The sequence below is a fragment of the Hemicordylus capensis genome, chromosome 3 (genome assembly GCF_027244095.1).
Source record: "Hemicordylus capensis ecotype Gifberg chromosome 3, rHemCap1.1.pri, whole genome shotgun sequence".
In the NCBI taxonomy this organism is placed as follows: domain Eukaryota; kingdom Metazoa; phylum Chordata; class Lepidosauria; order Squamata; family Cordylidae; genus Hemicordylus; species Hemicordylus capensis.
In genome coordinates, this window is record NC_069659.1 from 334,873,964 (window position 1) to 334,893,826 (window position 19,863).

Sequence of the window (19,863 nt, forward strand, 5' to 3'; positions counted from 1 at the left end):
TCTCTAGATAATCTCTTGGGACAGACTTCTTTACCACCAGAGCATACTCTGCTGTGTGAGGGTTTTAATGTTTCTCCTCACATCCTTCAACACAACACTCATACAATCAATGTACAGTCTACACAGACACAATGTTGAACATGGGTTCAACAGTACATTGCCTATATGAAGCGTGCATTTGACTGGCCTGTAACCAGATTTACTTTTAAAATGAAGAAAGGTACAGTCATTCACACAAACACATGCACAAGTGTACGGACATATGAATGCAGGAATAGGGGAAAAGCACCTACTTGACCACTAGTGGAGAACTGGTCTTGTGGTAGCAAGCATGACTTGTCCCCTTAGCTAAGCAAGGTCTGCCCTGGTTGCATATGAATGGGAGACTAGAAGTGTGAGCACTGTAAGATACTCCCCTCAGGGACAGAGTGGCTCTGGGAGAAGCAGAAGGTTCCAAGTTCCCTCCTTGGCTTCTCCAAGATAGGGCTGAGAGAGACTCCTGCCTGCAACTTTGGAGAAGCCATTTCCAGTCTGTGAAGACAATACTGAGCTAGATAGACCAATGGTCTGACTCAGTATATGGCAGCTTCCTATGACTACCAATCCTGAGAAATAATGTTTCTCCAAATATAGTTGGCCTCAAAAGAATTTCCTGATTGAAGTGGTTACCATTTTGTATTCTGGGGTTCAGTTCAGGTTCAAGCAAGGCAACCAAGAGTTTTTCAGTTCAAATTCAATTCCAGTTCATGGAAAAAACCTCTATGGAACAGGTTCAGTTTTGTTTTTTAGTTATGTTTTGATTCAGCTCACTGAACACAACACAATAACGCTAGCAATATAAAATACTCAATTCACATATAAAGTACTTATATTTTATAATCAATTATAATAAATTATTTCTTGATTATAATTTGCTGGACACTGCCTTAACGAACATATATTATACATTTCCTGGAAAGGCAGAAAAGAATTCAAAGACAAAGGATTTGCAAAGTTGTGGGCATGCCCTCTGTGTGCCCTTGCTTTCTTTATTTGGTGTATGGATGCTATAACTAAGGAACTGCTTTTGCTTGATTGGAATACATCGCAAAGGAGGAGGTGACCTTTAAAGAATTTAGGGTCCAGGCATTTGTGACTGATTACAGAACTGACCTGCTGGAATGGGGCTAATTCAGAGATAGCTTAATCAAAGGGGCTGGGGTTTCTTTTGCAATAAGCTTTCTACTCCTGTATTTTGATCTAGTGGCAGGGTCTGTGTGCTTTTTTTTTTAATTAGCATGTTGCAAGGAACCTAGAGATTAGGCTGAAAAACAGTAGCTGCCCAAGTTCCCCATTAAGCTTTGTGTGCAAGTAGGGACAACAACATTATTTATATACCGCTTTTCAAGAAATGTTCCCAAAGTGGTTTACACAGAGAAATAAAAAGTAAATAAAGATGAATCCCTGGGCTCACAATATAAAAAGAAATAGAAAACAGAAACCAGCAACCAGCAACAGCCACTGGAAGGGTGCTGTGCTGGGGCTAGATAGGGCCAGTTGCTCTCCCCCTGCTCAATAAAGAGAATCACTACTTTTAAAAGGTGCCTCTTTGCTCAGTAAGTATTGTCCTGGAGGGGAAACACTGTCTAGATCAGTGAAAAAACAGAGCCTATTGTGGTGTAATGGACAGAGACTCTTGGCTTAAGACTCTTACAGCTCTTATAGTTAGGCAATTCTTCCCCGTGTCATGCAGATTTAGGCTAGACGTTGGCTGGGGAAATCCTAAGCTGTAAGAGCTGTTTACAGTGGAACTGTCTGCCTCCTGCAATGGTGGGCTCTTTTCCACTATAGCTCATCAAACAGAAGCTAGTCACAGGGGTGTAACTATAATAGGGCAAGGGGAGACAGTTGTCTGGGGGCCCACTATCTTGGGGGGTTCCCCAGAGGCAAGTCACATGACTGACTCCCCCAGCCACACACCCGGCGCCCGGGCTTCCTTCAGTTGTATTCATCCTCCAAAACTGATGTGAGTGTTAAGACCTGGAGCTACCAGAACAGCATGTCTTTCTCTAGTACCATTAAATGACTTGCATCATCTATATATCTATGTATCTATATCTATATATGATTTCTTTACTTCATGAGCTAAGCTTCAGTGGTGGGGGGCATTTTAAAATCTTGTCTCCACTCCAACCTTGCTACGCCCCTTGCTAGTCAGCCATCAGTCATAAAAGCTGTAGCAGTTTCCTGCATTGAGCAGGATGGATGGGGAGATCTCCAAGGTCTTCGCCAACTCTAAAATTCTCTGATTCTACAAGACTGCCCCCACCAGTTTACGTCAAAAACACTAACCATTACATTGCAATGGCTCTATTTTTAACTGTTTGGGGCAATAAGTTATACAATGTCAGTGTATAGACATTTTAAAAATAAGTAGAACAACTTCTTCCAGATAATATCCAGTTAATTTTCATCATCCTACCTTATTTTTCTTTCTCTGTGAACTTTCCATGTTTATAAAAAGGCCACAGATGTAGTGATTGAACGAACAAATTTTATTCACAGAGAGAGTTCTCCAATAATCCCTCTCTACCTCCTCCTCTGTCCCTATTCCCCTCACCCACCCCCTAGACAGTCAATGTGCCTCAACCCTGACATGGTGGGACCACCCCTATTGACGAGCGATTTTTTTCAGTCAGCTTGATCGCTTTCACAATTTGAGTCGTCTTTTCTCAGATTTGCAACAATCATGCCAGTGAATGTCAATTGTGGTTTTGCTTATTATGGTATAGACACCTATCCACCTACAGTGTGATAGAATTCAATAAAAACCCAAGTCTCCATCACAGAGAAATGGGGTCACTCAACAATGAGATGTTCTTGAAAGAGTTTATTGGGTAAATCAGTAAATAAAATACCACCTTGAATAGAATTCAAAGTGAATGTTAACTTAATGCCACTTTTAAAGGGGGGGGGGAGCTAACAAAAGGGAGTTGGCAGAAATGACTAAGTGAATTACAGCTTAGCATTTTCACTGTAGGCATCTTTAATCCTTTCTATTATTTCTTAAATGCTTGCAAAGATTATTAGATAATCTCCCATCAACAAATTTCTTTTCACTTAGAGAGAACGGCATGCTTGTCTGATTGTGCCTATTAAAGGCTAGCTGTCCAAGTCCTATCAATGAGCACTGGCAAGATTTGCAATGACTTAAGGTTTCTGAAAACTTCCAGTTTTAGGCCATCTCAGGTCAGAATAACTTCTAAACCAAGATCCAGACTCCCAATGGAAAACCCTTTTTTCTTCTTTCCCCTTAAAAACAATTGGCCAATGGGTGTGCTGCCTTATGTGGATAGCACATGATTCCCTGGCCAGGAGTGGAGGGGAGGGGGTTGAGAACCAGGTGCAGCTGTGAGTATTCATGTTGCCCACTCCTGTTCCCAAGAGCTTTTGGCTTGCTACATAACACGGATGTGTGTAAACCATTTTGGTGGACAAGCAAGCCAGTACCACCTCCCAGGGATGTCGCTATAATTGAGCGAATGTGTTCAAAGAACCTCAGTTCCTGAGGGGCCCCAGATCCAACCCCTCCCTATTTTCTTCATTATCTCCCTTACTCTGAGGGGCTGCGGGAGAGATGGGCGAACAGCGACCCCCTCTCCCCTAGCTATGTCCCTGTTAAGAGAAGAGGTAAACTTGTAAAGAAAACCAGCCTGTGACGATTTCTGCATCGCTGAGTAACTTATCCCTTAGTCACTGTGAAAAACCAAAAGTGAAATAGTTATCAATTTTCAAAGCTGTTGAGTTAGATGCCTTGAAAACTGATAACTATCACTCCTGGCTTTCCTGTGTTCCACACTACTACTTAGGGGGCTGAAAGGCACAATTCCCTTACTCTTGAGTCGGCTAGATCAGTATAATGGCAGCACTGTCCAAAAAATATGATTCAAGCAAATCCATAAACCAGAAAATTTAGATCCGAGTCTCTTTGGTTTCCATTCCTAAACCAGTGTTAGGCATCCTAAATCCATTTAAATCAACAGGTTTAAGCACATCCATCTATGTCCTGGATTATAGCCATTATGTACCAGAGAATGCCACTAAAATCAACAGCACTGACATCCAGGTAAATATATTTAGGACTGGGGTGTAAATCTCTTTAAATCCAAGTACTCCAACTTCTTAGACTTGTGGATGAGGCTGAATGTGAACAGCTTTTGACAGACTTGAGCCTTAAATGAAATTAGTGTAAATGTAAGTTTACCAATGTTAACTTTGGGGTATCTTCAAAAATATATATAACATCGTTCCTTAAACAGATCGTGTGGGTGCATGTGCATATGTGAGTGTGTGTTCACACACGTGCATGTGCGAGAGAGAGACAGAGTGCATGTGCATTCAATAATGTTTTTTAACACTTAGGAAATGCTTATGGGCATGTTGGCCTTGCTATGAGTTATGTGGACGTTAAAAGGAAGGGAAGTTTTTAAATATAAAGCTCTAGCCTTTTAAAAGATTTAAAGAGGTTTGGCAAAAAGGGGAAAAATTACAAAACCCTAGAAATTTTATTTCAAAATAGTTGCATTACACATGTTTGAACTGCAGTCCCACTGAGTTTATTCCTAATAGAATATAATGAAGCATAGCCAAACATGATTTTTAGAACGTAAAGCCGGCAAAAATCCCCATAGTAATCTAATTCTGGTATCAGCACTAGAGATGCATTTGGCATCTTCACCGTTCTCCATCATATAAAGACATTCAGGATTTGATAAGTATATACATAATACATATGGTTTTAATAGCTAAAATGTAAAATACCTTGAATGGGTTTGCGGGGTGGGGGGAGTAAATCGTCTCGTTATGCTTATGAAACACTTTACTATCTTTTAAAAACAGATCTGCTATAGTTTAACTTACAGTGCAATCCTATTCATGCCTACTTGTGATTAAATCCAATTAAGTTCAATGGGGCTTACTCCCAGCTGTAGTTGCAGTTCTGTGCACCTGGGAGTAAGCCCCACTGAACTCAGTAGGACTTGCTTTCAAGTAGATAAGTCTAGGATCAAGTTACACAGCATTTTTTGCTATTTAATTCCCCCCCCCCGTGAGGATTGGCCCCAATTCTGTTGCATCCAAACTTTTGTATTTTAAAGATCAATATCATGTATACCCTGTAACGTGTGCTGGATGAAAAAAGTTTTATGGCTAATGAAAAACTAGCCCATTGTAGTGATGTACTGTGTAAGCAGTATGAACTGTCTACTTCTATGAGGTATGGTGACTGTTCTACTTCCCATGAGAATTCTGGAAATCTAAACATAAAATATACATTCATTACCACCTGGAAAGCAGTTATTTGGATGCTACAAATTTGTACTTTTCCCCCCCTGTGCCACACATATCCAGCTCTACACTAGGAGTTTCCAGGTCTCAAATGTCAGTACATACTAATAAAGTTGTTCCATCCATTAATAAAGAACACTTGTATTCTATCAACCATGTAGAGCTATGTGAAGTATATGCTTCCACATTAGATACCAATTCATTACAGACTAACTGAAAAATACAGTATATTGAAAAATAGGTATCAAACATGCTGATGCAGCTGCAAAGGTGCACACAGACATCTCCCAAATCACAATAAAAAACATTTAAAGATGTCACTAAAGTTGCTATTAAATCTAAACTGATTTTAGATTGAAAAACACATTGCATTGAAACGGGGATGACAAGATTCCTTAGAGACTCTAAAGAACACTAGGGACCTAGTGCAAAGAAAAAACTACCAATATATAACCAATCACACAGCATTAAGAATTCATTTACAAATATCTTGAATTACCTACTTCTAAGACATATTAGACATGACAGGAGATAATAGGACAGCACTGTGAAATTCTACATCAATTTCATGGGAGGGAGTAGAGTGGGGGATGGATTGGGGGGCAGGGAGAGAAGGAATCTGCCCCCCCTTGAGTCTCAAAAGTCCTGTTCCACTTCCAATCAAATGAAATAGGAGTTTCTCCCGGCATACATGTTTTGACTACATCCCATTATGTTCATCTTAGTAGGACGTATTTATATAGTTATAAGAAGGAACCCAGACCTTTTGTAAAATTAAAGTGATGAAATCTGATCTTAAACAAGAGAATAGAGGTGACAATGGAAGAAGGAAAGCAAAGTAGTGTGCCAAAAAAGGGGGGGGGGGCTTAAGCTTAGGCAACAACAAAAGTTGTTTTTCTTTCTCTGGGTGTTAAATGATAAAGGCTCTGTTGAACCTTGTGGCTAGATTACAGAGATTGGAGACACAGCTGAAAACCTTGCCTCTAACAAACCAGGGCTCATACCTATCTTTCATTTTATCTCGCCTTCAAAGCTCGAAAGGTGAATTCAGCCTTTGCTGACCATACTGGCAGCTACTTCTTTCTCCCATCCACATATACAGTGCAATATTTGCTTGTGAACTGTACAGGTGAGTAGAGGTAACTGGAGGCTAACACAGTTACTGGTGATCAAGTGTCTCTGTCCTTGGCCTGGGAAGTTAATAATATTTCAATCAATGGTGGTGGTCACTGTGTGATGAGTAGAGCAAATTCTCCAGTTGGCAGGCCTTATTCCTTATGGAGAAACAGAGTGAAACAACAGATCTAGTGAACAGTTCTAGTCAACTGTTTGAGCCATGTGTTTCACATAGCTCTCCCACAATGAAAGCTCATTGGACCCTCCAGAAATATTAATGCATATCTCTTGTACTGTCTGTAGATTTTAGAAGTGGCATTAAATTCAATGCCACCTTAACAAAAAAGTTTGTTGGAAGGTGGGTGGGAAGATTTAGAGCCCAGAATAACAGAAATCATTATACCCAGAAAAAAAAACACTTTCGCAGTTCAACTCAGACATTATTACTCTGTGTCTAGGCACACATTTAGGCATTTAATGTCAATTTCAGAGTTTTTTCTGTCTTCATTTACTATGCCTTCCCTAGGTTTGAGCCAGAATAAAGCAGAAAGAGAAGCTAGCTACAATTAAAATATTTCTGTTTTAAGGCTTGAGACAGCATTCACCTGAATGTATCTCAACTCTGGAAATGTTTACTTGGAAAGTAAAGGGTCTTAGTTCCAATCATGGTGTTTAGGATTTGAATATTTTGTGGTTTGCAATCCATGCTGTTCAAAATGAGAATGTGTGCATGCATAATTGTTGACTGTAGAGATATGAATGACTGTCAATGTAGTTTTCTTGCTCTCAGCATAGACTGTTCATCTGTACTACAGAAAGGGGAACTGGTTTCTTGTTTACAGATTTGAAGAACAATCAGTTATATAAATCTGGATTGCACATGGCACAAGATGGTGCAAAAACAAATACGTCTCAAGTGATTTTTAAGAGTTGGCAGGAGCACAGTTGTCAAACTTGTAAAACGTAAACATTTTTAAAGGGTAATAAGTTATGTGATTTTTCGTTCCAAATCATACACATACATTTGAGTGAATATTGCATTTTCTAAATGCATTTCTATTTCATTTTCATACATGTTCTGTTATTTCTGAAGATTATCAAGATGCAGGCCTTAAACCTTTCCCCCAACTTAAATCAACTTGAATTTATTTACTAAATTTACCTTCCCCCCAAGCCAAAAATATATTGAGCACAACACTGTCGTTTCCTTTCTGCAAGCGGCTGCACAATCTCAGGATGGATCATTTTTCTCTACCAACCAGACTGCAACTTTTGGAATGTATATTTCATTTGCTAATGGCCTTTATTGCTTCTTTACTTGAACCATGTGCTCGGCAAGAAAACCAATAGGGCCTAGTACTTCTGTTTGCTCAACCTTCTATGCATTTAATGTGGGGGCTTTAAGAGGTCAGTGCTTGAAAGATATCAGAGTACTATTTTTTAAAATGCTGCTTGTGGTTTTAAGTTCTGTAAGCACATGAAATGGAAGAAGATTGCAAGTTGTCTATAGATAAAAAGATTCTGATTGAAAATAATTGTTTCTAATTGAAGCTTAGTGTCTGATGCAATCTGATGCATGTTTATTCAGAAGCATGTCCCACTGTTGAATGGAACTTACTCCCTAGCAAATGGTTTAAGATTATAGCCTAAATTAATAATTTGAAATGGGAGCAGGGTGATTACACTATCATCAGTTACGCTTTTATAACTATCAAAAATATTAATGCAGCAAGTGTAATTCATTGTGTGCTATTCTGGCAGCTTTACTGTGTTTAAAAAAAAAATCAGTGACCTTCAAATCCTTAAACCAACTCCTTTAATTTTTTAAAAACTGGAACTATTGCATTTATTTTATATTCACAAGTTAAACAGAGCCCTGGAGTGGAGAAGTGCCCAGACAGAGAAATAAGACAACATGACACTGTTTCAAAGAAAAATGTCCTTCCAGTAATTTATCTGCCTCCATCCAAATTTTAAAAAGAACAAGTGTGTTTAACATCCATGATAAATAAATATGATAAATTCCAACACAGATTGAAATGTCTAATGCTGTTGTAAATTGTCAAGAAAAGATGTAAAATAATCTTAGTTATTTCAGGATGGGAATGTAAACATCTGCACTGGATTGAAAAATATGTCTGGATATTGATAGGTGTCAAATATCTGGAGTATCTTTGAGAAGGTGTCCCCCCCCCCCATTGACATTGTTACCAAATGGGATTTCTCTTCAGTTTTAACTTGAGAATTAGGCACTCTATTTAACCCTATCAATAGCTGAAAACTTTTAAAAGAGAGAGTAATATTCACTGCTCACATGTATGGTTAATATAGATAACATGCTTCATTTTTGGCGTAGAAGGTATAAAAAGATTAATAATATGGAGAAAAATAGAGGAACATATCTGTTGATGCTGGTTAAAAAACAACGATCTGTTCTGCTTTTTACATCTGTGTTTTTTTAATAACACCAAATAGACCACACTGTCTACCTGAGGTTAGCTGCTATTTTGTTTTTCTCCCAAGGATACCATAAAATGCTTAAAAGTAAACCCAGAAAATGTTCACTACATACCTGATCACTTATCTGACATGCAACAAGGTTGGGCTGATTATAGCATCCAGCAAATCGGATATACTTCAGCCAGTTTCCTACATCTGGCTGACTGGCATCAGTGCAGAATTTCACATTGTAATATTCATCCAAGATCTAGCAGGGTGGGGGGAAAGAATACAAAACAATAAATTGGAGTGAATTTTTGTTTTGTTGTTTGGTCGGGGCACACTAATGAAAAGATAAATCACAGCTTTTCAAATAAGCAAATGGAGGAGGGCTCAAGCCTGTTTTATACCTAAATACGTTTCTCCAGTGAGACTTCACAAAAATGGTTAGATCAAACATGTCTAATAATTAAAGGAGCAATCAATCTGTTGTGAGGGCATTCCCCCTAAACATGTTTGTCTGTAATAAAAATGTCGTGAAATAATTACTATAAGAACGTTTGCATGAAGCAGATATGTTGCTTCCCTGATACACATAAGGGAATAATAGTCATTTAACAAATTTTATATTACCTCCCTGCCACCAAGGGCACAGATACAAGAATGCACTTAAATACATGGTGTTGCCTCTGCAATTTCTTAATGAACTATTTCCCTTTTAAAATTCTACAACTCACCAGACAAAGTTTAGGTTTCAAGGTATTAAGGTTCCCCTAACGTTCCATTAATCCCACACATATGTAGTGCTTGAATCCTGTTCCTTTAATCAAAGCAAACTGCAGAATTTGGTTAATGGGCCCCTTTTAGGCCACACCAAAGAAAATAAATGATATAAAATAAACAAATTCAAAACATGGGAATATTCAGTACTTGCCCCTAAATGGTTCCAATTATGTGGATAATAAATAAACTTAATGTAATTGCTGGGGATTAAAAGAATGTATTATAAGAAAAATATTTTAAAATGGATCATAATTATACATGTGACCTAATATCACAATTTGCCTCTGTGTGCGCCTAACCTGAGATTTCAATCAAGCATGTCAAAAATGTACACTTTAAAATTTTATATTTTGCATGGAAAATATGTTAATAGTGGAAAACTGCAAAAAGCACACATTTATAGGAAAAGGGTGGATGGGGAAAATATTCTGCAAAGAAAGAATTTGAATACATGTCCAGATGCGCAGAATGGTTGGCCTCCACACTGAATACCTTTAAGAATCCTGGTACTGTTTTTATCATTTTAGTTAATGAAAACCTAATGGAAGTTCCCTATCAAAGGCTAAACAATATGGTCTACCAGCCCCAATTTGGTAACTAAATGAACCCAGTGGAAAAGCTGCTTTATCTGAAGGTTACAGTCAAAAGTTGGAGGGCATACTTCTCCATAGCCCCAGAGCAGTTAGCAAAGAGTTCAGGTAATCACCCAGAAGTAGTCTCAGATCATTAACTCCCCCCAAACTTCAAGGGGACAAAGCAGAGGGCACAAGGCAAAGAGGTACTAAGGAAGTGCCTCCTGTCTGTTTTGTTAACCAGCAGGCACTGAAAGAGCAACCCGGCTGCCACCAATTTTTTTGTTTTGTTTTGTTTTGTTTTGAAATGCAGTCACTAAAAAGGCAGGCTTTGCTATAGAGACTACTGCCAGGGGAACAATCACTTCAAAGTCAATTTCACGAGGTGAACTGGGCGTTGGAATCTTTACACATGCACTTGTGTACATTCTGGCCAAACGTCTTCACTGCTCAGAGGAAGAAAAGTTGACTCTTAAACTGACTTCCACATCCCACTGGCTGAAATCAACCTTGACCCAGCTAACCTCATCACCTGAGGTTCCGATCAGGTCACTTGGAAGAAAATACGAATTTTATATTTATTTAAAGTCGTTAAGAGAGGATGCGTAATTGGAGAGCATTTGTTTCAACACAGGCTCCCTAGTTAAAAGCAATGGCATAAAATCTGGCACAGGGCTTTGAAACGGAGAACGATCCTAGATTAAGGGAACCCATCCCGTAGTTTGGACCTCTTCCTAACCTCTGGATTGAGAAGGAAAATAGGATGGGTGAGGCCATAAGGAGAGGAGGCTGAGGCTGGGCTTCGAGCCTTCACCCTCCCTTATACACAGACCCTCTGACCCCCTTTTCTCCCCACGAAGCTCTAACCGTTCGAATCTCCATTCAAAGTTCAGAAGGTATATTAATCAAGTGAACTCCGGGAAATGTGGAGGGAGGTGAAGGGAGAGGCACGTGGAGTGCAGGAGGGACGAAACCCTTTCCAGTTCGAGACCCAGTTCCTTTATATAATTCGTTTTCGTGTTGACTTCCTTTCAACTCCCAACTGTCACCGGTGAATTAATCCAGCAACCGAAGTGTAAAGTTCAAATCCAGGGTTTGGGGGGCTTGTTTGTTCTCTTTTCTTTTCAGCCGTTGCGTTTGACCATTTTGATGCACTTTGGGTGGAAAAGGAAAACTTCTAGCGCTGGAGCTCGCTCACTTTCCCTGCTTCCCTCCCACCCAACCTGACGGCAGTGATGGATTTCCCTTGCTAGACTCAACTGCTCATGTCCATTCTTTGAAAGAAGAAGAAGAAGAAGAAAACATCCCGAATTCTTATCCAGAAAACAAGCATCAATTTAATTGGGACTTTCCTCCTCCTCAGTTACACTTCGGGCAAAAATGAAGGTCTTAAAACACATACACATGGCTATCAATGCTCCAGGAATCACACGCGCCTTATTTGTTACAGCTTTGAATTCACTTGCTTTCCAAATCATTGCAACGAGAGTTGTGTAAGAAGCCTACAATTGTAGATGCCTCTTCGTTCCTCACCCTGCCTGCAATTACTTGGAGGGGTAACTGAGCTAACGTAACCTTACCTTACCTGTGCCCAAATTTAATCGGGCTTCTTTGGACAGAAGTCAAATTTGGGCAACCTACACCTTTCCTGGGAAAGGTGGACAGACAACCACCACCACCCTCCGCCGACATGCCTCACTCACTGCCTTTCTCCCCACTCCCAGCAGACATACACCCCCCCCGCAACCCTAGAGACAGACTCCAGCAGCGCGGGGGGGGGGGCAGAGAACGAGAAAAACCTACACGGTGTTGGGGGGAGGGTGGCCTTGTGGAATCTACAAGGGGCTCGGGAAGAGATGAGGGTTGGGAGAGAGAGGCGAGCGAAGAAAGTATCCAGGCCACATGGACACATTCGTTTTTTGTTATGACTAGTTGGCTTGAGCGATCGTCTGGCATTGGCTCCTCTTACCTTGCCCAGCTCAGATCACCAGGTCCGCTGCTTCCCCAAAACCCTTTCTCTTTCGGAGGGGGGAAAAAAATACGTTGAAAAACGGGGGGTTGCAAAAGAAAAAGAAGAAAGGCAATCAATCCTTCAAGCAGTTGCCAGCAACATCTCAAGAGGAGATTCCCCCCCGCCTTTACGCACGCACACACCGCACACACCCAAAGCTCTTGTGCCGCCGCTGCCGCTCTCCAAAGAGTCCCTGTGCAATCCTCCGGTAGAGTCCCGCAGGCTCTGCTTCCTGATTTGCCTCCTGGAGCGTCCCGCTTCCTTCTCCGGCATTTGTTGCGGGGAGAAAACTTTTCTTCTCCTTGCCTGAAAACTTCTCGGGGGTCCTTGCGCAGGGGGTGGGGGGCGAGGGGGGTTCTCGGGATGTGCTGTTTCCCCCCCCCCTTCCTTATTTAATAAGAAAGAGGCAAGGAAGGGGGTTGCTGATGGTGATGGTGATGCGGTGGGGCGGGGGCAAGAAGAAGCGCGCGGCGATTGCTTTAATTGTCCCCATTGATTCTGAGATGGCGTGTTAATTTCTTCCCACCGCCTTGCTTGCCCTCCGGCGGCTTGGGGGGTTGCGGGCGTGTGTGAGTGTGTGTTGCGTCAAGAAAGTTGTGGAGGAGGAGGAAGGGGGGGGGAGAGATAGATGGAGAGGGAGAGAAAAAAATAACTTCCTTTTCACTTCTCCGCTGCTTGATCACAAGGGAGGAAAAAGTGTTTGAGCGTGAGTGTGTGTGTGAGAGAGAGAAGGAGGGGAGCTTGGCAAGATTCCCTCCCCCTCCCTCCCCACCTCTTCAAAGCCTGTCCTAAGAGCTTCTTTCCCAATCGCAGAGTCTCTGGGGAGAGGATCCCCTCCCTGCAACCCCGTGCCCCTTCCTCCTCCCTCCCCCTTCTTCTTGCAACCCTGAGCCGGCAGGCGTTTCTGTTCCATGAACTGTCTCTTTAATGAGAAGGCGCTCTCCGGCCAGCCACAGAGAGGAGGAGACGACAGGGAAGTGAGTTGAGTGAGTGAGTAAGAGAGGGAGAGGGAGAGAGAAAAGGGGAGCGAGAAAGAGACGAGGAGAGGTATCTCTTCCCCTCCCACCTCTTTGCCTACACAAGCGATCGGAAGCCAGACAGAGGCTCTTCTTTCAGTAAATTTTTAAAGTGACAGCAGCCTCCTTTGGCGAGAGAGGTCACAAGAAGGTCGCCCAGGCTGAAGTCCTAGCCCGGTTGACTGATTACGGATGCGCCCATCCTCTCGAAACATGTCGGCTTCATCCATGTAATCAGCGACCAATAGGGACCTCTCGGATAAGAGGCAGTTTTTGACTCCCCCCCTTTGTTTCGCGGGGGGGGGATACTCCACACCCCAACTCGTTTTCTTTCAGCGTGTCCAGAAAGCGCAACTGTGTGTCTGTGAAAATGTTTGTTTAATGAGAGTTCTACGCAATCAGCTGCTTTTTATGTATTGGTGTGTTTTTTTTTTAAACCAAGCAGCTGAGGTAGTAATAATGAAACGAGAAGATGAAGTTTTATATGTTAATAAATGACTTCAAACAGATTTGTTAATGGATCGCATGCCAGCGAAGTATGTTTTTATAGGCAGTTTTCAATACATATATTGTGATCATTCCCTCCCACCCCTGCGGCCCGGCAGAAGATAGATGAATAAAATTCTACACTTGCTGATCGGGGTTTCATTATATTTCCCACTTATTCGGGCAAACGGTCTTTCCTCATCACAATTTTCTACATGCTGTTTCATCAAACAAGAAGGCGAAAGAGAAAGAGAGCAGTGCAACAAGCAACCGGAGTCAGTACAAACAACACCACTGTCTTTGGCAGTGTGACCGTCGGTTTGTGAGATTTTGTTAGATTTCTGGGGCTGAAGATCACAAACCTTTCTCCTGCAAACTAAGCCAAGTTAGATTTGGCTTTTCATCTAATTACCAGGTTATCGTATTGTGTTTTGTTGTTGTAATGCATGGTATATAATAAAGCAGGATTTTTTAAGGCATCTATTACAAAAAGTAAGTTTGGTGAATGAAAATGGAAGGGATGTAGTTATCGTGTTAAAAATTCAAGATTGGATCTCTCTCTCTCTTCCTCTCTCACACACACACCCTTGGCTCACGTTTTTAAAATACAGCATTTAGTAATGTAAAGCGGCTAAGCAGAGCAACGCCGTGGAATAAAGTTGAGATAATCTCCATGCGCTTAACTTCCAGCGGTGGTGGGTGCAATCCAGACTCAGACCCAATGATTCAAATCTATGGGAGTGAACACCTACAGAAACATACACAAGAGCGGCCCCTGACACTGAACGAATGGGAAAAGAGACGTGGTGAATTCGAACATGGACACAAAGCATGTTATCTCCAACAGAACATATACGTACACATATGGCAGCGCACTTGACCGAACTTCACCTCACAGCGCGTGATCGGATGATAACCCAAAGTGCCACGCAACTTTTTAAAAAGTGCTCCTCTAATTCTCCTTATATAGATTAGGGAATGCATGCATGCGGGGGGGGTGGGGGCGAGGAAGGTTGCCAGATCAGGGGCCGGTGGAGAAAGTGACAAAAGATGATGATTAATTCGTCTCCGAGGCCTGTTATCTGTGACATTGAACTGTTATTTCAGATAATGGCTATTGTTCCAGATGAGGAGGAAGACACAGAGAGAGAGAGAGAGAGAGAGAGAGAGAGAAGCAGTTGTAAACTGGGCAAGGGATGATGATGATTATTATTATTAATAATAATAATAATAATAAATAATCCTGTGTAAATAATACAGTCACAGGAGATGTATCCCAAGAATCGCTGAAAGGCTAAAGCCTGGGAAGAACCCCCCGCCAGCCGGCCAGGTCCGGATTGTGCTGTTCTCATTGATTTCCTGCCCTCACTCAAATGGGTGCCATTGTTGGTGCCTCCTCTCTCTCTTTCTCTCTCTCTTAATTTAGCCATAAATTGGAGCAGCTCGAGCTATGAGCTGTTCTATTTTCTTCCTGTCAGGATGAGGGATTTGTTTTATGATGCATTGTGTATTAAATACAAGTAATCTGGGAAACTGATTGCTCGAGCCCACACAGGCCTGATCAGAGGTCCTGATAGGACGCTTCCTTCCCAGCACGGCCACGGCCACCACCGATCCCACGCACACGCACCTTCGCCTTTTAACAAAAGCTGCTGTGAAAAGACGGAAATGCCGGGGGCGAACAAACACCCACGAAGGGTGCAGGACGGGGGAGGTTTCGCATCAGAGGCAGGCTCGGATTAAACTGGGATTCCAATGGAAATAATGGATTGCACACATACAGACACACACACACACACACACAGAGCCCCATCTACATTCCTTCCCCTTGGTTTGGGAAAACAGCGTGTGTGAATGGAGAACACCTGCAGCTCCCGGCCGGCAGATGGCGTTGCGTGCTGCCGTTAACTCTGCAGCCGCAGCGGGCCCTTGGCTTGCAGGTACTTTTCATCTCGGCGCGGGAGCCAAGGCGGTGGCCGGCCGCTGCGGAGAGCCGAAGGTATCAGCTGAGTGGTGCTCCCCAAGGGTGCAATCGAGAGCCATTCAAACCAACGGGAACTTGGCCGCCGCCTTGTAGCTGTAAGCTGCGGAGAGTACCCCAAAAGAACTTGGTCATGCACTTGCCTTGCTACATTTCTATCCCATCTTTCTTTCTGAGGAGCTTGGTGGCATAGCCCCACCACAACAGCCCTGTGAGACAGAGTAGCCTGAGATGATTATCATGCCAATAAGCCAGGAGGAAAGCATCTAGGTGGCTTCACTGCTCTTTTCGAGAATCTCTCGCCATTCCTGTTTAGAAGGCTCATTGCACAATATGCATACACCCAATACGTTTTAAATGTACTCCTAAAAATTCAAGTGTGGATGTGGAAAAAAAATGCATGGAGCATATGTGCCAGGGTGCTGTGATTGGCTGCAGCTGCCTGATAAGTATTCAGGGAAGCATGATGAAATGGCCTTCAGAAGTAAGCCCCAGGGCTGTCGCTATAATGGAGCAAATGGGTTCAAAGAACCTGGACCCTCCAGCTCCACTCCTCCCTATTTTATTTATTATTTTGCTCACTCAGAGGGGCCGCCGGAGAAAGGGGCAAACACGGCCCCCTCTCCCCTAGCTACTCCCCTGGTAAGACCCACTGGTTTAGGAACATAGGGAGCTGCCGTATACTGAGTCAGACCATTGGTCTATCTAGCTCAGTTTTGTCTACACGGACTGGCAGTGGCTTCTCCAAGGTTGCAGACAGGAAACTCTCTCAGCCCTATTTTGGAGATGCTGTCAGGGAGGGAACTTGGAACCTTTTGCTCTTTCCAGAGAGGCTCCATTCCCTGAGGGGACTATCTTACGGTGCTCACACATCAAGTGGTGCTCACACATCAAGTCTCCCCTTCATAAGCAACCAGGGCAGACCTTGCTTAGCTAAGGGGACAAGTCATGCTTGCTACCACAAGACCAGCTCGCCTTTTTAGACCCCTTTTAGACCAACGTATTTCAAGGTAAAGCTCTACGGGGGTTTAGCCATTGTTGCCTTTTGGTGCATGACCCTTACCAAGGATTGTAACCTACCTCCAAGTATGCATGTTCAAGATTTCAGCCTACGGCACTGTCACATAAAATGAGGCTTAACAAGGTTTATAATGAAGAGGGGAAACTTGAAAAAAGCAGGAAGAGAAATTATTTGATGAATGAATAAAGAACCAAGTCAGGAATGGGAGAAAGAGCAAAGATGAGGCCAGCAACAGATCTGCTTGTGCAGAACCCAGAGCAAAGAAGAGTCATGACAGAAGTTTAGTTGGAAGCTCAGATGCAGCTTAAGTAAACATTAGACTTTAATTTGTGCAAAGTGTGTCAGGGAGCCACTATAAGGAGATAATCATAACAAGAGGAGAGCAAGGCGAATTTAGTATCGACAGAAAAGAGACTGTAACCTGAAGGAGGCAAAATCTCAGCCATTAATAATGCTGGAATAAGCTAAACAGCCATAAGGTGAGCAGAATCCTTCCTTGCAGGGGCATAGCAAGGTTGAAGGGAATCTTAGGACAAAAGTAAAGATGGACCCCTGCCCCTTCTCCCCCACAACACACGTGACTTTGCTACAGAAAAAATGTAAAGAAACAGTGAAAAAGGAAACACTCTCGGCACACCTTTCTCTAACTCATATGCAAATAACATCACACATGCCCTATGCATGCAGATACTTTCATATGCACACTTGCACATGTGCATTCCCCCCCCCCCCCCGGCTCAGGCGTAACTAGGGAAAACGGCGCCCGGGGCAAGCACTGAAATTGCGCCCCCCCGCCGCCGCCCCCCAACATACATCTGATTGACACACATGTTTCAGAAAACTTTTATTTTAAAAATTTAAAAAATTACAAAAATTACCAAAAATTTCAAAATGCACTACATACTTAGGTTTTTCCTCACAACAGCCCTGTGAAGTTGGCTTGTATCTCAAACATCAGAATTATGATGCAATGATGATTATTATGATTATGATGCCCCTCCCTCACACCCTGGTTCTGTTCCTGACTTTCCCTTGTGAGTGACTGTATTTTAACAAAACGAAAACCAAGGACTCCAAAGTAATTCGAGGGACTAGGGTGATAGTGCTAAAGACTCCTTATTCTCCCGCTGTTAAAGAAAGACTCCCCTTTTCCAAAACCGCGCACTATTTACACCAGAAAAGGTTTCAAATGGAGGGGGAAGCATTTATGCATTTATGCTTTGTTTTATGTTATGATTTCAAAGTTAGAAAAACTATAAAAGGGCCATTTTAGAGAAGATATGCACTGCCTTAGTTGCAAATCCTGCTTTTTTGCGATTCCCTGCAATTGAATAAAGCGATAATATACACCTTTGCTATTTAAATTGGTTGGAGAGTATTTATGACAATAAAAAATGAAATGGCATTTCAGATGCAACATTGGTTGCCTAAGACCACTCAGATTTAACTAATCTTCATCACATTGACAAAAAGAGCAATTAAAATTAAAATCCATGACTAAAACCAAACCACTTTGGGGTTGTTTTTAATGAAAGGTGGTATATAAATTTGACAATAAATGTTTAGAAGTATATACTTTCACCCCCTGCCCAACCTACAATTAATTCCAGCTTATTTTCAAAGTGCTGGATGAGCAATGCCAATGGGGGAGGCGCCGGGACCGGGGGAGGGGGACTGCTCTGCAAAAAAATAAATAAATAAATAAATAAATAAATAAATAAATAGATAGATAGATAGATATTTTCCAGCAAATCGGCGGGGGCACTTTTTGGCGCCCCCTGCCAAGTGGCGCCCGGGGCACGTGCCCCCCTGCCCCCTATAGTTACGCCTATGTGGCTCAGATTACACACACACACACACCCCTACTATCTACATATAAACCTCTTGGTTCATCTTTTTTTGAAACCGAAGAGTCCTTCGATCAAGAGCCAAGAGCATGCTGGTGAATCCGGGAAGTGGGTAGAAGATAATGAAGAGCAAGCTAGTCAGCTCAGGGGCCTAGGGGATTTGTCTGCCTTTGATCAATTATAGCGATGTATGTGCCAGTTTGACATCAGCTGCATGACCGGCACTTGTGACGTGCTGAGCCGGGTGTCATGATCAGTGAGACCCAGTTTGAAAGGGTGAGTGGGAGCCCTGGGCGGCCGGATCGGCCGCCCACACGATTGCCAGCTCCGTGACGGCCCCCAGAAGCTCCAGTATGGCCTATGTGAGCGCACAGGGCATACTGGGGAGACCCCAGGAGCCAGGAGGCGGCTTTTCACCTCCCCTCGGGGGGTCTTCTCATGAGTAACTATGGCACGGAGCTGCACTGCGGCTACTTACGATCTTTAAAACCAGGTTTGCGGCGCGCTCACTCCGAAAACCTGTTTTTAGGGCAGGGGTAGTTAGGTGGGTTACCCGCCTAGGAACCACCAGGCTCGCAGCCGAGCCTGGTGGTTCACATGATGGGGCAAAATCAGGCTAGCCTCCGCTAGCCCGATTTCGCCCCATCGTGTGAATAGCCTTGCTGTGTGCTGAGGAAAGCTGCATGTTGGAAGGAGCCCAAACAGAAGTTCAGGACGATGGATCGTACAACTTGAGTACTGTCCAGGGACTCAAAAAGCTGGGTATACCTGCCTATGGGTTTGTTCATACCATCATTCAAATCTTGATTTAATGTGTGTGACCAACATTAACATGCTTCTGTGAACCCACAACCCACAGGAATCTCAGATTCATCTCAGGCCATAAACCATCTTGGTGTGGCTTCACACAATCATGCTAATGTTGGTAACCCCCATTATACTTTGATGTGAACAATTGTGTGAACCAGTCCCAAGTCTCATTTCCATTTTCCACTGTACATGGCTGGTTGCAACAGCAGGAAAATATGCATATACATGTGTGTAAGACAGGAGTCCTATATTACATGCTCAAAAATAAAAGAGCATATGAAGGAATTCCACTTTATTACTAATCATATTTGTACTTGATCCCACACTGCTGTCCATAATGCTTAGGGCCAAACTCATTATTCCTTCCCAGCTGGTTGTCAACCAGCTGGGAGGGAAGGCAACAACTGGGTGGAAAGTAAGTACACACGTGGCCCTTCTCCTGAATACAACTAATAT

The 19,863-nt window shown here is 42.7% G+C and overlaps 1 protein-coding gene across 17 annotated transcripts in view; it reads right to left on the minus strand.

Moving 5' to 3' along the window:
- MECOM (MDS1 and EVI1 complex locus) overlaps positions 1-19,863 on the minus strand; it is a 744,249-nt gene that overhangs the window by 93,496 nt on the left and 630,890 nt on the right. For 10 of the 17 annotated variants that reach the window (XM_053310486.1, XM_053310474.1, XM_053310472.1 and 7 more), the window contains exon 3: positions 9,014-9,148. In XM_053310486.1, the coding sequence (XP_053166461.1) occupies positions 9,014-9,148 (135 nt within the window). Of the gene's footprint in view, positions 1-6,329; positions 6,553-9,013; positions 9,149-9,617; positions 9,648-11,815; positions 11,940-12,038; positions 12,056-12,204; positions 13,095-19,863 lie in introns of those variants that run through there. The other 7 variants (XM_053310477.1, XM_053310482.1, XM_053310484.1 and 4 more) reach the window with 7 other exon arrangements.